Here is a 17,485-nt window from a genome sequence, read left to right as displayed (position 1 = left end):
TCTCAAGGGCATTACTTCCTTTGTCTAGACGGCCCACATAGCATGCTAGCACACCCCTGTGGGCTTACTAACACGTTAATAAATGCGCAGTGACACCGCACAAACCTCACTCTTAATGGCGGCCGGCAGAGGATGGATGCGTACTGGGCATGATCCGGAGTCCCAAGGACGCCTGATCATGCGCACTAGACTGATACCAGGAGTAAGCTTCCCAACTTCACTGAGGTATAGTAAACATGACCAGAAGTCCCGGGAACTCCGGATCATACGCAGTATGCATCCATCCTTCGCCGGCTGCCATTAAGAGTTAGGTATGTGCGGTGTCACTGCACATTCATTAACGTGTTTAGTATGCCCACAGGGGTGTGCTAACATGCTAAGAGGGCCAACTAGCCAAGGGAAGTAACGCCCTTGCAACTAGTCCCTGGCCTCATTAGCATATTATACAGGATCTTTAGAAATACTTTTTCTAAAGATCTCTTTATCTATGCTGATGTATACAGGGACTGTTAGGCAGGGATTAGCAATATACACCCAGAACTGCTCGTGGTTCTGTGTGCATATTGCACCTCACAGGTTCCCTTTAACTGTCCTCATATGAAGTGTTAACAATTAGTAATATATATTTTTAGTTACGTAGTTAATGGGAACCTGTCACGTCTCCAGACTGTCCCCAAATAAGTAGGCATGGGGGAGGGGGGGGATTTTTATATTCTGTTAATGTATTTTATTTTGCTTATTAACGCTGAAAAGCATGAAGGGTGAAGTTTAATCCTGCAGCATCACATGTGTTAGTAAGACAGGACTGGTCCAGCGGGGGGAGTCTTTTCTTCTAGACTAGTCCTGCCACAGATCTTCTAATTAACTCCCTGGGCATGACTGACATACTATAAAAAAAGGTTGAACTATTATGCAGGCTGCCAAACACGCCCAGGGACCTAAAACTGACCGCGCATGGAAATTGTGGATGGCTGAAAACAGTCAGATTTAGATCATTTTTTTGTCTAATTCTTGCACTTTTCTGAACAAACTTAACTGAAGACAGAAATCTTTGGAAAAGTTTAACTGCCATATTGGATTTTTTCGATTTTTGTTGGGTGCTGTAATTAAAAAATTAGTTGACAAACAACTGAGCTGCGTCCAATCAATTAAAGCCCAGACCAGCCATAGATCAGAGCAGCCATCAATTGATGACTTGACATGTTAAGCTTATGACACTGGTGTTGAAAACAACAACAAATCAAAAGTCATTCATTAAATGTCTGCCTGAAATGAGTAATGTAGGCATAAAGTTTAACTTTTAAGGGTCAGCACACACTGAGTAATACGGAGCGAGTGGAATGTGATAAAATAAATAAATGAATAAATAAATCGCATTCCACTAGGACCAATATTACTCTGTGGAGCAGCTCCCATGAGCGATTATTTTCTCACCCCTAATAGGACCGAGAAAACAAATGCAGCATGCTGTATGTGGAATGCGATCCTGTTTCAATCACAGCCATTCAAGTCTATGGGGCGAGAGAAACATAGCACTGCACTCGAGTTACACTGGTGTAATGCGAGTACAGGGCGACAATCGCATCAGCCGGCAACGCAGGAGAGAGAACGATAAATCCCTCCCTCTCCTCCACAGCGCCACACCGCCCCTCCACAGCTGTGGTCTGATCACACAATCGGACCACAGTCGCGTGACACTCGCATGACACTCGGCTGCCGCTGTGCAGAGTGTAATGAGTGTAATGAGAGGACACGCAGTAATCCCCATGTGGCCTCAGCCTTATGCTTACAATCTCCAATTGATCCATAAAAAGAAAAAGGCCCTTACTCAGAGCCAGACCGCCCCTACTCAGAGCCAGCCCGCCCCTACTCAGAGCCAGCCCGCCCCTACTCAGAGCCAGCCCGCCCCTACTCAGAGCCAGCCCGCAGCTGAGGTCCGATCGCATGATCAGACCTCAGTCACAGTGACACTCGCATGACACTCGGCTCCCGTTGTGCTGCCAGCGTGAGCCGAGTGTCATGCGATGATTGCATTAGTCCCCCATGTTTCCCTAACCTAAATGTATTTGTGCAATGGAAATGGATACATTACTCACTTGAATGTTATTATATTGGGGTGCTTCAGTTTCCGGAGGTGTTTAATTTCCGTCTCTTTTATGTCTCTAACTTTCTTTACAGCAACTTCTTCCCCATGAAACTTTCCGAGGAAGACGGCTCCTTGGGCACCACTGCCCACCCACTGCAGATCCTGAATCTCCTCGAAAGGAACTTCCCAAGAATTTTCTTGACAAAAGACAAGTTTGTAAATGTACACAGAAAAATATAGATACATTTTTCACCTTTTTCTCAGTATTTAATGATCTACTCTACCAGTCCAGTATAACTCCACTGAATATTTAACTGAAACTTTATGTGGTAGTCAGGTCTTGAAGAACTTGTCTAATAACTTGTAAAATCAGCTCCATGCCTTTCCACAGGTTGTGTGGGGTACTGTGTCTCAGACCCTTACTATTCAATAAAACTGACGTACAATACCACACACAACTCTTGGATGGTTGGGATACTGGTTCTAGAGAAAATACCCATGTTTTTCTAATTTTGTACAACTTCTTTGACCATTGTAGTAAACTAAAAAGTCATAGAAGAAACCAAAACAGTGTGTGCAACTTTATAAAATTAAATACAAATGATTAGATTAAAAAACACACAAAGAAGTCCCAACGTGCAGACACAATGCCAGATTGGTGGGGGAGCACTGTGGGAACCCCAGTAGTAAAAAAAATCCCCAGTTGTAACAAGTATTCATATCTCAAATGAATAGTAAGAAATACACCACAATAAAACCAATCATTATATCCATATAATATAATATAATAATGGCGGTAAAGGGTCCAAATCAATGTATAGACCACAGGAAAGATCCATCATAGTAAAGATAAAACAATCAAACACCTGAAGCGCATTTCACCAATGCTTAGTATAAGGCCGGAACCTCACCCATGGTGTGTAGAGGCCGGTATAACTTTGGTTAAGGGAGAGCAGATACCAAGAAGGTGTGGGGGCTAGGGGACCATTGGGGTTTATATAGGTCAGCCTGGGGGTGGAGGATCGCTTTGACCTGAACTTCTCTGGGAAAGTCTTGCCCGCCCTCCCTATTGAGCGGTAGCAGAGTCATGGTGGCTATCAGCGGTTGGGGTGGGTCCTCAAAGTTGGTGTCAATTGTTAATGGGGGTTCATAGAGATATGAATCCCTTTAATTTGCCAGTTTTGGTTGGTGGCCTGGTGATTTGGGGGACCACTGGCAATGGAATGCTGGATCCCTTGTTTTGTATTTATTCTTACCCCCCCCCACCTTTTCTATTGGTGCTCCCAAATTGGTGGTAACGGCTGGGAGTAAGTGTGGTCCAGCAGGGAGTTTAATGTTAAGGTTATTATTATTATTTAAATCACCAGATTTATGAGCTTAGAGGACCTGACCCAATCCAAGTTATTTTCTGATGTTTATATATGTTAAAAAGTTCACAGAAAATTATGCATTTTTATTATCATTTTATTTCATCTCTTTCCTTTATCATTTTTTCTATATTGAAATGTTTTTAATATATTTATTAAACATATGTTTTATTTAATTGTACGCATATATCACAACCTTGTGAACATAACTTTAGGGATACACAGATTTTTGAGAACTACTGGTGGCGTACACCACAAAAATCGAAGGCTACTTTATGGGCAACTTTCTTGGAGTTCGTGTCCTGATTTTTGACTTTTTTTCTTTCCTTTTCTTTTTATTTTATAATTTTCCAATTTATGAATGTGTATTTCTCATATAAATTCTTTTTATGACCAGTATAATAGCATTCTACAAAGTATATGATATCTGTGAAAAACGCTGTATCATGCATGCAGATTTTTTTTTTTTTTTTTTCTTTCCCTTCTGACTTTTTTCAAAGTGCCGGGAGGCGGTACTTTGTGGTTACCACAGGTATAAAAGAGCTTCATTTGTATGTACATGTAGTGTTGATTTACTGGTCCTGAAGAAGAGGTCACAGACCTTGAAACGCGTAGACCCATGGAATAAAAGAATGTTCTGAATTATCAACATCTCCTCTGAATTTATCTGGCGGATTGCGCGGGTTTAACCCCTTCTCCACTTTGATCTATATATGTTAAATAAAAGGCTCCTGTGGCCATGTAATCCAATCCTATTATCGGTGTTTTATATTATAGCTGCGAAGGGTAAGGGGACAAAAGAAAAAGGTGAAATGTTTGGGTCCCTCGACAATACTAAAGTCATAACATTTGACAAAGCATTGGCGAAACGCACGTGAAGTGTTTGATGGTTGAGTTCTTTAATACTACGTTCATCTTGTTTTTATCTTTACTATGATAGCTTTCTCCTGTGAGCTATACATTGATTGTACTCTTTACCTTCCTTATTATAGGATATTGATCTCAGATATTTAACTAACAATTATTGGTTTCTTTGTAGTAGATTTCTTACAAATATTTGTAGAGTTTAGCCAGTACTTAACTATTCCTTCTTGCTATACTCATAACGAGTACTGTCTACCACTCCGCGTATTTATTCCGAATAGCATGTGCAATGCAAGTCAATGGGGAAAACTCGCAATGTAACGAGTAACCCAAATTCCGCACTATTCGCTACTTGCACGAATAGTACGATATTCATTACTTTGTGAGTGTTCCCCATTCACTTGCATTGCACATGCTATTCTGAATGAATATGCGAGTATTAGACAGTATTCGTTATGAGTATGGCAAGAACGAATAGTTAGGTACTCGCTCAACTCTATTTGAAATATAGACACTTGTTACCACTGGGGTCTTTTTACGACTGGGTTCCCACAGTGCTTACTCACCAATCTGTCGTTGTCTGTATGTTGGGACTTCTTTGTATGTTTTTTTAATAATTTGTATTTAATTCAGTAAAGTTTTACTATTTTCAAACTTATTTATTGTTATGATTTCAGTTTTGTCACTCACTCTGTATTGGTTTCTTCTATGTCTTCACTGCCATTTCACCCTGCCTTGGGGTCACAATTTTTGGTAGTCCAAACTATTAAGTAGGCAAAGTTATTTAGTCCTAATAACTGTAGAATGAATAGCATACATATATTTAGGAACTTTCACATTAACATACGTACTAATTAAAACTATCCCAATTATAAGGGACATGGTAATAGGAATAGTTTACCATTGACTTAAGTCAGAATATACTGAAAAGCATGGGGGAAGGGGTCATGTTTTGCATGTTTGTAGAAATAGTCCAAATAGAGTCCAGATGTAGGTCTAGCAGCTGACTCAATTATACATTATATTTTTACAACTTTCAGCACATACTGACACTGTAAATGGTTTCCTACCTTCATGTTGTTTGTGTTCAGTTGAATACGTTTTACCAATCATTGCCCAGACTGGCCTCAGACAGCCAAAAAGTCCACCCAAGAAACCAACTCCAGCCTGACATTGCATGCGGCTGTCTCCAAGTGCACGACATGGTCTGTCATCTCCGGGACCACCTGCTGCACCCCCACCACCTCTGTCCTCAGGTTCTTGTGGATCTTGGGGTACGCTGTGCGTAAGAGGAGATGAAGGATCATCATTTGGAAGTGTGACTTCTGTTCGTACCATATCACGTAATACACATTGTGTGGGGGTCAGTTCTTGTTCTGGGGTGCAGCCAGGTGGTGTATCAATGTCCAGATGTCTTATAGGTCCATCTGAGAGAAGACTGGCAAAGGACGGTGAGGGAGTGCGGGTATCATGTAGACATGCCATAATAGTTCATAGGAAAAATATGGAGCTTAGGTAAAGAAATTCTGTCCAATTCTTAAATTTTACTTCTGTAAAGAAAAAGAAACCGTAAATATTCTGTTAATCAATGCTAATAATCTACCAAATGGACTCAACATATTACAATGATTTAGATATAGGCTGCATTTATTGGGGGCAGTCAACGTTTAGCTCATCACAATAAGCAGGCAGCTGTATTAATGTGAATGTCCAATTATAGAAAGACAATGTCTTGGACACCATTGTTCACTCTAAAAATTATATATATATATATTATATATATATATATATAGATATATATATATATCTATATATCTCTATCTATCTATATATCTCTATCTATCTATATATCTCTATCTATCTATCTATCTATCTATATATATATATATATATATATATATATATTACAGACCAAAAGTTTGGACACACCTTCTCAAAAGAGTTTTCTTTATTTTCATGACTTTAAAAATTGTAGATTCACATTGAAGGCATCAAAACTATGAATTAAAACATGTGGAATGAAATACTTATTTTCAGTTGTTTCACACTTTTTTATGTCTTATATTCTAGGTTCTTCAAAGTAGCCACCTTTTGCTTTGATTACTGCTTTGCACACTCTTGGCATTCTCTTAATGAGCTTCAAGGAGGTAGTCACCGGAAATGGTTTTCGAACAATCTTGAAGGAGTTCCCAGAGATGCTTAGCACTTGTTCGCCCTTTTGCCTTCACTCTGCGGTCCAGCTCACCCCAAACCATCTCGATTGGGTTTAGGTCTGGTGACTGTGGAGGCCAGGTCATCTGGCGTAGCACCCCATCACTCTCCTTCTTAGTCAAATAGCCCTTACACAGCCTGGAGGTGTGTTTGGGGTCATTGTCCTGTTGAAAAATAAATGATGGTCCAACTAAACGCAAACCGGATGAAATAGCATGCCACTGCAAGATGCTGTGGTAGCCATGCTGGTTCTGTATGCCTTCAATTTTGAATAAATCCCCAACAGTGTCACCAGCAAAGCACCATCACACCTCCTCCTCCATGCTTCACGGTGGGAACCAGCCATGTAGAGACCATCCGTTCACCTTTTCTGTAAAGACACGGTGGTTGGATCCAAAGATCTCAAATTTGGACTCAGACCAAAGCACAGATTTCCACTGGTCTAATGTCCATTCCTGGTGTTCTTTAGCCAAAACAAGTCTCTTCTGCGTGTTGCCTGTCCTTAGCAGTGGTTCCCTAGCAGCTATTTTACCAGGAAGGCCTGCTGCACAAAGTCTCCTCTTAACAGTTGTTGTAGAGATGAGAAGGTGTGTCCAAACCTTTGGTCTGCACTGATTTTAATATATAAATATATATATATTACACACACACACACACACACACAGACACTCACACATACATACATACATACATACATACATACATACATACGTACACAACTACACTGCTGGATGTATGCTGTCACTTACAAGTCAGATGGGAAGTTTCTTTTGAAGAAATTTAGGGATGCAGTGAGCAATGTTGTCCCACTTCATAATTTATAATACTTACTATTAGTATATAGTAATACAGGTTCCTCTGATTTGTGAAATGCTGCACGCTCGTGGTCCCCTTCATCACAGACTGTACTCCACTTCTTAAAATAGCTGCTGATGGAGAAGCATATGATGAAACCTATCCATCAGACTTCTCTACTTAAAACAAACTAGCAATTTTTCAATTGGAGGATGTTGACAGAGATCTGGTCACATGATCCTCCATTAGTAGCCATTTTGAAGACAGCAGTGATGTGCAGCCTGTGAGGAACGCTGCTCCACCAAGTACAGGAGGAGAAAATTTAATAGTTACGGTATATACAGTATTGGTAAGTGATACATAATCATGTCCCTAACCAACTTACAATACCCATAAAGTCCCACAAATACAGGTCACATGTAGCATATCATAAATATGCTAACATGAGAAGAATCACTAAGACCATATATAAATGCAAAAGTAAACAACTTTATTGACAGATCGCTAAAAACAAGTAAAGAATACAGTATAAGGAATCCAAACAAGTTTAAGAACAAGACAAAAAGGAAAAATTGGCAGGACAGTTGAGGCCGCCCTGATGAAGCGCGCTGTGCACTGCTTGAATTCCCAGCATTTGTTCACCACCTGTGACTGTGGATAGAGTGCAAACTCTTTAGAGATGGTTTAGTATTAGTAACCTTTTCCAAACTGATAAGCTTTAACAACCTTTTCTTGAGGTCCTTCGAAATCTCTTACGTTTGTGCAAGGATACACTTCTATTAAAAACGGGTTGTGAAAACTAGACGTTGATAAAATGCCAATTCTCTAAATAAAAGGTCACCCACTCACACTTGATTATCATCCCATTGATTGAAAACATTAGACTCTTATAATTTCACCTTCAAATTATCTGCTAATTCTAAGAATTTACATACTTTTCCCATTCATAGACCAGAGATATTGCATCATTTTCCTCAATAAAAAACAATGGCTAAAAGTCTAATATTTTTAACCTATTTGTTCTCTATCTTCTTCTAGGACATGTGTGTGAAAATCTGATGTGGTGGTATTTGAAATTTATGCAGAAATACGGAAAATAACGAGGGGTCTATAAACTTTTGAGCACCATTGTGTGTGCATATATCTATATATTATATATCTATATATATATATATATCTATATCTATATATATACATACATACACTTATGTACATATATACATACACACACACTCAATTATACATATATACATATACATATATATATACACATATATATACACATATATATACACACATAGATAAACATACACAGTCCTCAATATTGACATGGCGACAACAGGAAGCAAAAGTTGTTGAATTATGTAAATCACAGGTTGCACAACCATGTTAATATGCAAATTATGAAATTAATGTAAACAAAATTTTCATACCATGTCAGTTTATTCCGTATCGAGTAAGAGTATCATGCGAAGAGTAGTACGCACTAAAGGGGGCTTTACACACTACGATATCATTAATGTTTGGTCGCCGGGGTCAAGTTGTTTTTGACGCACATCCGGCGTCATTAACGATATCGCAGCGTGTAATACTTACCAGCGACCTTAGGCGACCTCAAAAATGGTGAAAATCGTTCACCATGGAGAGGTCGTCCCAAAGTCAAAAATCGGTAAGGGTTGTTTAGCGTTGTGGTTCATCGCTCATGCGGCAGCACACACCGCTATGTGTGACACCGCATGAGCGAGGACAGTCTCCTTACCTGCCGCCGGCCGCAATGAGGAAAGAAGGAGGTGGGCGGGATGTTACGTCCTGCTCATCTCCGGCCCTCCGCTTTGATTGGCCGGCCGCTTAGTGACGTTGCGGTAACGTCGCCGTGATGCCGAACGTCCCTCCCCCTTGAAGGAGGGATTGTTCGGCAGTCACAGCGACGCCGCCGACCAGGTAAGTATGTGTGACGCTGCGTAGCGATAATGTTCGCTACGGCAGCGATCACAAACAAACAATCGCATGCGCGACGGGGGCGGGGTTGGGTACTTACACGGTCGCTATCGCTAGAAATTGCTAGCGATATCGCTACCGTGTAAAGCCCCCTTTATACTTCTTGTCTGCTATCAATGAGTTTATTAATGGCTGTCTGAGGAATGTTCTCCCATGCTTAAAGGGAAACAATCACCAGGATTTTCGTATATACCCTAAAGCCAGTGCTATACAAACTATTCATTTTGTCTCTTGCAGGACCTGTGTGAAATCATACCCATGTGACCAGAAGGGGCGTGGCCTCAGCCAACAAAGCTGGATAGCAGGTCATACGGGTATGACCTCACACAGGTCCTGCAACAAAGTGAGTCATTTGTATAAGGCTTATGCGAATTCTAACAGAGAGAGGGGATAACTATGAATATATTATCTGCTTCATTTCATCTACCACTCAAAAAGCAACTAATTTTATAAACTTTACTGTTTTGGATTTCAAAACCTAAAACATCTGAGCTGACCACTACAGGTATGTATAGAATCAGCCTGATAGTGTCAGTATAGCACAGGCTTTGAGTTATATACAAAAATCCTGGTGATTGGTTCCCTTTAATACATTTTGGCATGCAGATCCTTTTGCAATTGCCAACTAATCACATTGGGTCGTGCAGCATCACAGCGACGTCACACGGCAGGCAGCCAATAGAAGCGGAGGGGCGGAGATGAGCGGAATGTAACATCCCGCCCACCTCCTTCCTTCCGCATAGCCGGTGGAGGCAGGTAAGGAGATGTTCCTCGCTCCTGCGCCTTCACACACAGCGATGTGTGCTGCCGCAGGAACGAGGAACAACATCGTATCTCGTATTGGTGTGACATTATGAAAATGACCGACACTACACAGATCACCGATTTTCGATGCTTTTGCGATCATTTATCGGCGCATCTAGGCTTTACACGTTGCGACGTCGTTAGCAGCACCAGATGTGCGTCACTTTCGATTTGACCCCGACGATATCGCAGTAGCGATGTCACAACGTGCAAAGTACCCCTTAGACAAATGGTAGACAAGTCCAGACATGCTTCAGGCCACAGTAGCTTGTTTAGACCAAGCAAGCTGCTCATAGTAGCTTAAGCAATCTGTGGCCTGACATTGTCATTTTAAAAAATAGCTCCTGCAAAAACTTTGGAGAAATGGCCATACCACTGGTTCCACAAGCAATAATTAATAATAATTGTAATGCTGAGCTTCTAGCACACCTGGAGTGAAGATTAGAGGAGTCTAGCCACCCTTCAGTATGCCACCCAACACTGTAATCCCGAGAATAGAACTGGTGTGACATTTCCTCATGAAGGCATGGTCTCCTGACCAATCTCCGGCTATCACTGCCTCAAAGACAATACCGGACCCATTGCTGAAGAAGGTAAACCTCCATTCCAGCCTCCAATGCAGTCTTGCTTGCATTGTGATAACCTTTTAGGGAAGTGGTCTGAGGTCAATGAAAAACCTGTAGCTGGAAGTCTGGCTCATAATGCAATGTCATGAAAGCTCCTTCTGAAGATTTGTGTAGACACTGTTTGATGCCTCAGTTTTAAAATGTGATGCCCAATTACACTTGCATTATGGATCAATCGTGGAACCAGGACATTTCTCCAAAGTGTCCCGAGAACAGTTTTTCGACCTGACAACGCCAGGCCGCATGTTCCTTGTGCAACTGTGATCCGCCTGTGTACCCTAAACATGTTATGATGGCCTGCAGCATCTATTTACTTTTTTACCCCCCATCAACAACATCTAGGATGTCATTGGTCGGCAACAGCAAAGAGAAGTGCCAGCATCAGATCTTAATGATTTGCGTGGCCGAGTGCATCGATTTGCGTGGCCAAGTGCATCCACCTTAACAGAACAATAACTCTAATGGATAGCAACCAAGGTGTGTAAATGCATTTCGTGCTCATGTTTTGTAAATATAGTTTTCATTTTGCGATCATTTGCATATTATGAAAAAGGTGGTTCACCCCTTTTCATTACTGGCCACATCGATATGTTGAGAAACAAGATTTCTCTCAAATACCTTGTTTTACCAATAGTGCCTGTGAGCGGCGCTATTGTGGTCCGCTCACCCCCTTCGCGTGACCCCCGGGCTCCGTGACCTCATGTCAACTTCCTGTTGGCCTGATATCACCGCGGCCGGCCTTAGTCTCCGTGAGTGACTGGGTTGTAGCGGCTTTTCAACGCTCGCCCAGGGTTGCTCCTGCTTGTGACTCCCTGCAGTGAAGGAGAGCAGGGAGATGCTGGGCTGTGATGAGCGGTGAAACTGCCCACAGCCAAAACACTCAGGAAGACTGGGGCCGGCCTCAGTTGACTTGACATTACCGAACATCAGAGGTCAAGGAGCCCGGGGGGGGGGGGGTCTCTTGAAGGGAGTGAGCGAACCCCAATAGAGCTCACAGGCATTATTAGCAACACCAGGTATTTGAGAGAAACCTTGTTGTTCTTCAATATAATATCAATGTGGCCAGTAATGAAAAGGGGTGAACCACCTCTTTAACATGTCTATCCATCCTGTGATTTCCATAATTTATCCTTTCCGGTATTGCAACTTCAATGCTGAAACGTACACAGAAGGGAAGAAATAATATTATATATTATATATATATATATATATATATATATATATATATATATATATATATACACATACATACATACATACATACATATACAAAAGAGCAGCAGTGAGGAGTACCGGGCACAGCTGATCCACATACGACTGGCTGTCACAGTTTCCCAATAAGTCAGGGGAGATCCGGGTGCATATTCCAAGGCAAAGACAATGAAAAATACAAGTACAGAAAAGAAGGGTCGCACTCCACATGGATCCTGATGAAAGATGAAGCTTTAATCCAAGCACATATCAGGGATACAGGTGGTGGGGGAGGACGTGCAGCGCCGGACAACGGTGGGCCGTTTCGCAAATAACTTGCTTCTACGGGTCCAGTTGACTTCACTGGACCCGTAAAAGCAAGTTATTTGCGAAACGGCCGCCGTTGTCCGGCGCTGCACGTCCTCACCCTCCCCCACCACCTGTATCCCTGATATGTGCTTGGATTAAAGCTTCATCTTTCATCCAGATCCTTGTGGAGTGCGACCCTTCTTTTCTATACTTGGATAGAGATTATATATATATAAAAAATATAATTATATATATATATTACACATATATACACACAGTGTCTACAAGTAGTATTCAACCCCTTGCAGATTTAGCAGGTTTGATAAGATGCAAATAAGTTAGAGCCTGCAAACTTCAAACAAGAACAGGATTTATTAACAGATGCATAAATCTTACAAACCAACAAGTTATGTTGCTCAGTTAAATTTTAATAAATTTTCAACATAAAAGTGTGGGTCAATTATTATTAGACCCCTAGGTTTAATATTTTGTGGAATAACCCTTGTTTGCAATTACAGCTAATAATCGTCTTTTATAAGACCTGATCAGGCCGGCACAGGTCTCTGGAGTTATCTTGGCCCACTCCTCCATGCAGATCTTCTCCAAGTTATCTAAGTTCTTTGGGTGTCTCATGTGGACTTTAATCTTGAGCTCCTTCCGCAAGTTTTCAATTGGGTTAAGGTCAGGAGACTGACTAGGCCACTGCAACACCTTGATTTTTTCCCTCTTGAACCAGGCCTTGGTTTTCTTGACTGTTTGCTTTGGGTCGTTGTCTTGTTGGAAGATGAAATGACGACCCATCTTAAGATCCTTGATGGAGGAGCGGAGGTTCTTGGCCAAAATCTCCAGGTAGGCCGTGCTATCCATCTTCCCATGGATGCGGACCAGATGGCCAGGCCCCTTGGCTGAGAAACAGCCCCACAGCATGATGCTGCCACCACCATGCTTGACTGTAGGGATGGTATTCTTGGGGTCGTATGCAGTGCCATCCAGTCTCCAAACGTCACGTGTGTGGTTGGCACCAAAGATCTCGATCTTGGTCTCATCAGACCAGAGAACCTTGAACCAGTCTGTCTCAGAGTCCTCCAAGTGATCATGAGCAAACTGTAGACGAGCCTTGACATGACGCTTTGAAAGTAAAAGGTACCTTACGGGCTCGTCTGGAACGGAGACCATTGCGGTGGAGTACGTTACTTATGGTATTGACTGAAACCAATGTCCCCACTGCCATGAGATCTTCCCGGAGCTCCTTCCTTGTTGTCCTTGGGTTAGCCTTGACTCTTTGGACAAGCCTGGCCTCGGCACGGGTGGAAACTTTCAAAGGCTGTCCAGGCCGTGGAAGGCTAACAGTAGTTCCATAAGCCTTCCACTTCTGGATGATGCTCCCAACAGTGGAGACCGGTAGGCCCAACTCCTTGGAAAGGGTTTTGTACCCCTTGCCAGCCTTGTGACCCTCCACGATCTTGTCTCTGATGGCCTTGGAATGCTCCTTTGTCTTTCCCATGTTGACCAAGTATGAGTGCTGTTCACAAGTTTGGGGAGGGTCTTAATTAGTCAGAAAAGGCTGGAAAAAGAGATAATTAATCCAAACATGTGAAGCTCATTGTTCTTTGTGCCTGAAATACTTCTTAATACTTTAGGGGAACCAAACAGAATTCTGGTGGTTTGAGGGGTTGAATAATAAATGACCCTCTGAATAAACTTTTCACAATTTTAAAAAAAAACAAAAAAAAGAAGTAACATTCTTTTTTGCTGCAGTGCATTTCACATTTCCAGGCTGATCTACAGTCCAAATGTCACAATGCCAAGTTAATTCCGAATGTGTAAACCTGCTAAATCCGCAGGGGGTTGAATACTACTTGTAGGCACTGTATATATATATACCTATATTTATATATCACTAAGGTTGACAAATCTCCGGGCCCGGATGGCATACACCCCAGAGTACTACAGGAATTGAGTTCTGTGATAGATAGACCATTATTTTTAATCTTCTCAGATTCCTTAATAACAGGGTCGGTACCGCAGGACTGGCGCATAGCAAATGTGGTGCCAGTATTCAAAAAGGGGACAAAAACTGAGCCGGGAAATTATAGGCCGGTAAGTTTAACCTCTACGGTTGGTAAAATCCTTGAGGGTTTCTTGAGAGATGCTATACTGGAGTATCTCAAGAAAAATAACCTTATGGCAGAGTATCAACATGGGTTTATGAGGGATCGATCCTGTCAAACTAATTTGATCAGCTTCTATGAAGAGGTAAGTTCAAGCCTGGACCAGGGAAATGCAGTGGATGTTGTGTATATGGACTTTTCAAAAGCTTTTGATACGGTGCCACACAAAAGGTTGGTACATAAAATGAGAATAATGGGGATAGGGGAAAATATGTGTAACTGGGTTAAAAACTGGCTCAGTGATAGGAAACAAAGGGTGGTTATTAATGGTACGTACTCGGACTGGGTCTCAGTTCATAGTGGGGTACCACAGGGGTCAGTATTGGGCCCGCTTCTTTTCAACATATTTATAAATGACCTTGTTGGGGGCATGCGGAGTAGAATTTCAATATTTGCAGATGATACTAAACTCTGCAGGGTAATCAATACAGAGGAGGATAATTTTATATTACAGGGAGATTTATGTAAATTGGAGGATTGGGCTGAGAAGTGGCAATTGAAGTTTAATGTAGATAAATGTAAGGTCATGCACTTGGGTAGAGGAAATAACATTTATGATTATGTACTTAAAGTAGAACACTGGGTAAAACAGACACAGAAAAAGACTTGGGTGTATGGGTGGATGGTAAACTTCACTTTAGTGGACAGTGTCAGGCAGCTGCTGCCAGGGCTAATAAAATAATGGGATGTATTAAAAGAGGTATCAGTGTTCATGAAAAAATATAGTTCTACCTCTGTACAAGTCACTAGTGCGACCACACTTAGAATACTGTGTACAATTCTGGTCACCGATATATAAGAAGGACATAGCTGAACTGGAGAGGGTGCAGAGAAGAGCCACCAAGATTATTAGAGGAATGGGTGGGCTGCAATACCAAGACAGGTTATTAAACTTGGGGTTATTTAGTTTGGAAAAACGAAGGCTTAGGGGGGATCTAATCACAATGTATAAACATATGAGGGGACAGTACAGAGACCTTTCCAAAGATCTTTTTACACCTAGGCCTGCGACTGGAACACGGGGGCATCCGCTACGTCTTGAGGAAAGAAGGTTTAATCATAATCACAGACGAGGATTCTTTACTGTACGAGCAGTGAGACTATGGAACTCTCTGCCACATGATGTTGTAATGAGTGATTCACTACTAACATTTAAGCAGAGCCTGGACGCCTTTCTTGAAAAATTTAATATTACCAGTTATGTATATTAGATTTTATGACAGGGTATTGATCCAGGGAACTAGTCTGATTGCCGGATGTGGAGTCAGGAAGGAAATTTTTTCCCCATTGGAACTTGTTTGCCACATTGGGGGTTTTTTGCCTTCCTCTGGATCAACATGTTAGGCTACGGGTTGAACTAGATGGACTTAGAGTCTCCCTTCAACCTTAAAAACTATGATACTATGATACTATGATACCTATACATACATACATACATACATACATATATATATATACACACACACACACACACACAGAACATAAATATATATTACACACACACTGTACACATACATATGTATACAGTGTGTATAATATACCGTATATTTTATGTACACACACATTGTATAATGCTGTATGTATACACACATACTGCATATATGTGATATTATGCACACTGCAGCATAATACTGTATCAATGTAATAATGTAATACAATACTACACAATGCTGGTCACATCTTACCAATGTAAAAGTCTAAATTCTTATCAGTAATCTAAGTGTATAATGTGATCTTCAGGGACTCACAACAATGTCTAATACCGCACACTGGCATAAGCATCAGACTGCAGAGACAAGCACTACAGTATTATTTACCTCATAAAACGAATGCCCGTAATTCTTAGAACAGTAATGCATTCCTTGTGCAATTAGGCTTAAGTTAAAGCTGCATAAGATAAAAATCCTGTAAATGAAGGGTCAGTGAGGACGCATTCCAGGCAAACGTGGTGGAATTTGCCGTCTATAGGACTGAATTCATACGAGAACATCATGATCTATGTACATGGCAGAGTGATGTGCACAGATCCACACTGGTCTGGAGCCTCTATAGTGCCTTGGTATAGACAAGTGGGCACTGCTGCCGGTGTCTCTGGAAAGCTTTTACATCCCTCTATAATATGGCAGGTGCTCATCTTACCACTGGATGCCTCCTTAAAAAATAGGAGACAGAGTTTGAGCCCAATGGCTGTTTCTATAGAAGTTATATTATAGATGCCAAGTCTGACAAGGCCTAAGATAGACTTCGAGCCTACTTTCAATCTCCAGTTAAGTTATAAAACACATAGAATTTCGTGCACTGCTTTTTGTGCTTTATTCTTTAGATACAATCCATGTGCCTGATGCTTATTAACAGGTCTAGTGCTGTTTTTTGGAAGACAGCAGCCATGTTTTCCTTATAATGGAAAACCATTTTAAATCAATGACCATGAAGAAGCATGTAAATGTTCTTCTAGAAATGTGTCTTTAGCCAGAGCCAAGTGTGGGGACATTTTTATTTTTATGTAAATGAACATATTTGGAAATATTTTATTTTTTTCGGGTTGAATTACTTATTTTGCGCTGTGGCTTTCTCAAGTTGTTTCCCAGCACATTCAACTTTGATGAGGTCTTTGGTCATTCATCATCTGACGTGAGCTCAGAAAAAGACAAATAACAGAGCTACAAACTCTCCCATCTGTGAAAGCTTACTGATGGATTCTCAGATAACTCACTCTGCAGTCAGCAACAAACAGCAGCACATAAAGGCTATAAAGGGAAAACTGGCAAAAAATGTTAATAGAACCCAATTGCAAAAATGATTTATTGCCCAAAATAGATGTACGGAAATAAAAAGTTGGACAATCCTTTTCAGACATAAGGAAATTGAACGATCGCTAAAATGTGGTTGTGGGTGATCAGTGTTCCAAATAGGTTTTCACTATAAATACTGTAAGTGGTGATACATTGGGCTTCGATTAATACTATATGTGGTGTATTCTGTTTGGGATCTATTGTCATGGCACCTACCGTCTTATCAGGTTACCTCCGATTTGCGTTGTACTCTTGCTTAATAATGAACCAT

General features: G+C 41.2%; 1 protein-coding gene across 2 annotated transcripts in view; it reads right to left on the bottom strand.

The window, feature by feature from the left end:
- Positions 1-17,485, bottom strand: part of MAP3K12 (mitogen-activated protein kinase kinase kinase 12) — a 216,602-nt gene that overhangs the window by 86,926 nt on the left and 112,191 nt on the right. For both annotated transcript variants that reach the window (XM_075337201.1, XM_075337202.1), the window contains exons 2-3: positions 5,388-5,867; positions 2,097-2,283 (exon numbers count right to left, since the gene is read on the bottom strand). In XM_075337201.1, coding sequence (XP_075193316.1) covers positions 2,097-2,283; positions 5,388-5,802 — 602 coding nt within the window. In that variant the 5' untranslated portion in view covers positions 5,803-5,867. The remainder of the gene's footprint in view (positions 1-2,096; positions 2,284-5,387; positions 5,868-17,485) is intronic.

This window comes from Anomaloglossus baeobatrachus, chromosome 2 (genome assembly GCF_048569485.1).
Source record: "Anomaloglossus baeobatrachus isolate aAnoBae1 chromosome 2, aAnoBae1.hap1, whole genome shotgun sequence".
Lineage (NCBI taxonomy): Eukaryota > Metazoa > Chordata > Amphibia > Anura > Aromobatidae > Anomaloglossus > Anomaloglossus baeobatrachus.
This window is presented reverse-complemented; position numbering and strand designations above follow the sequence as displayed.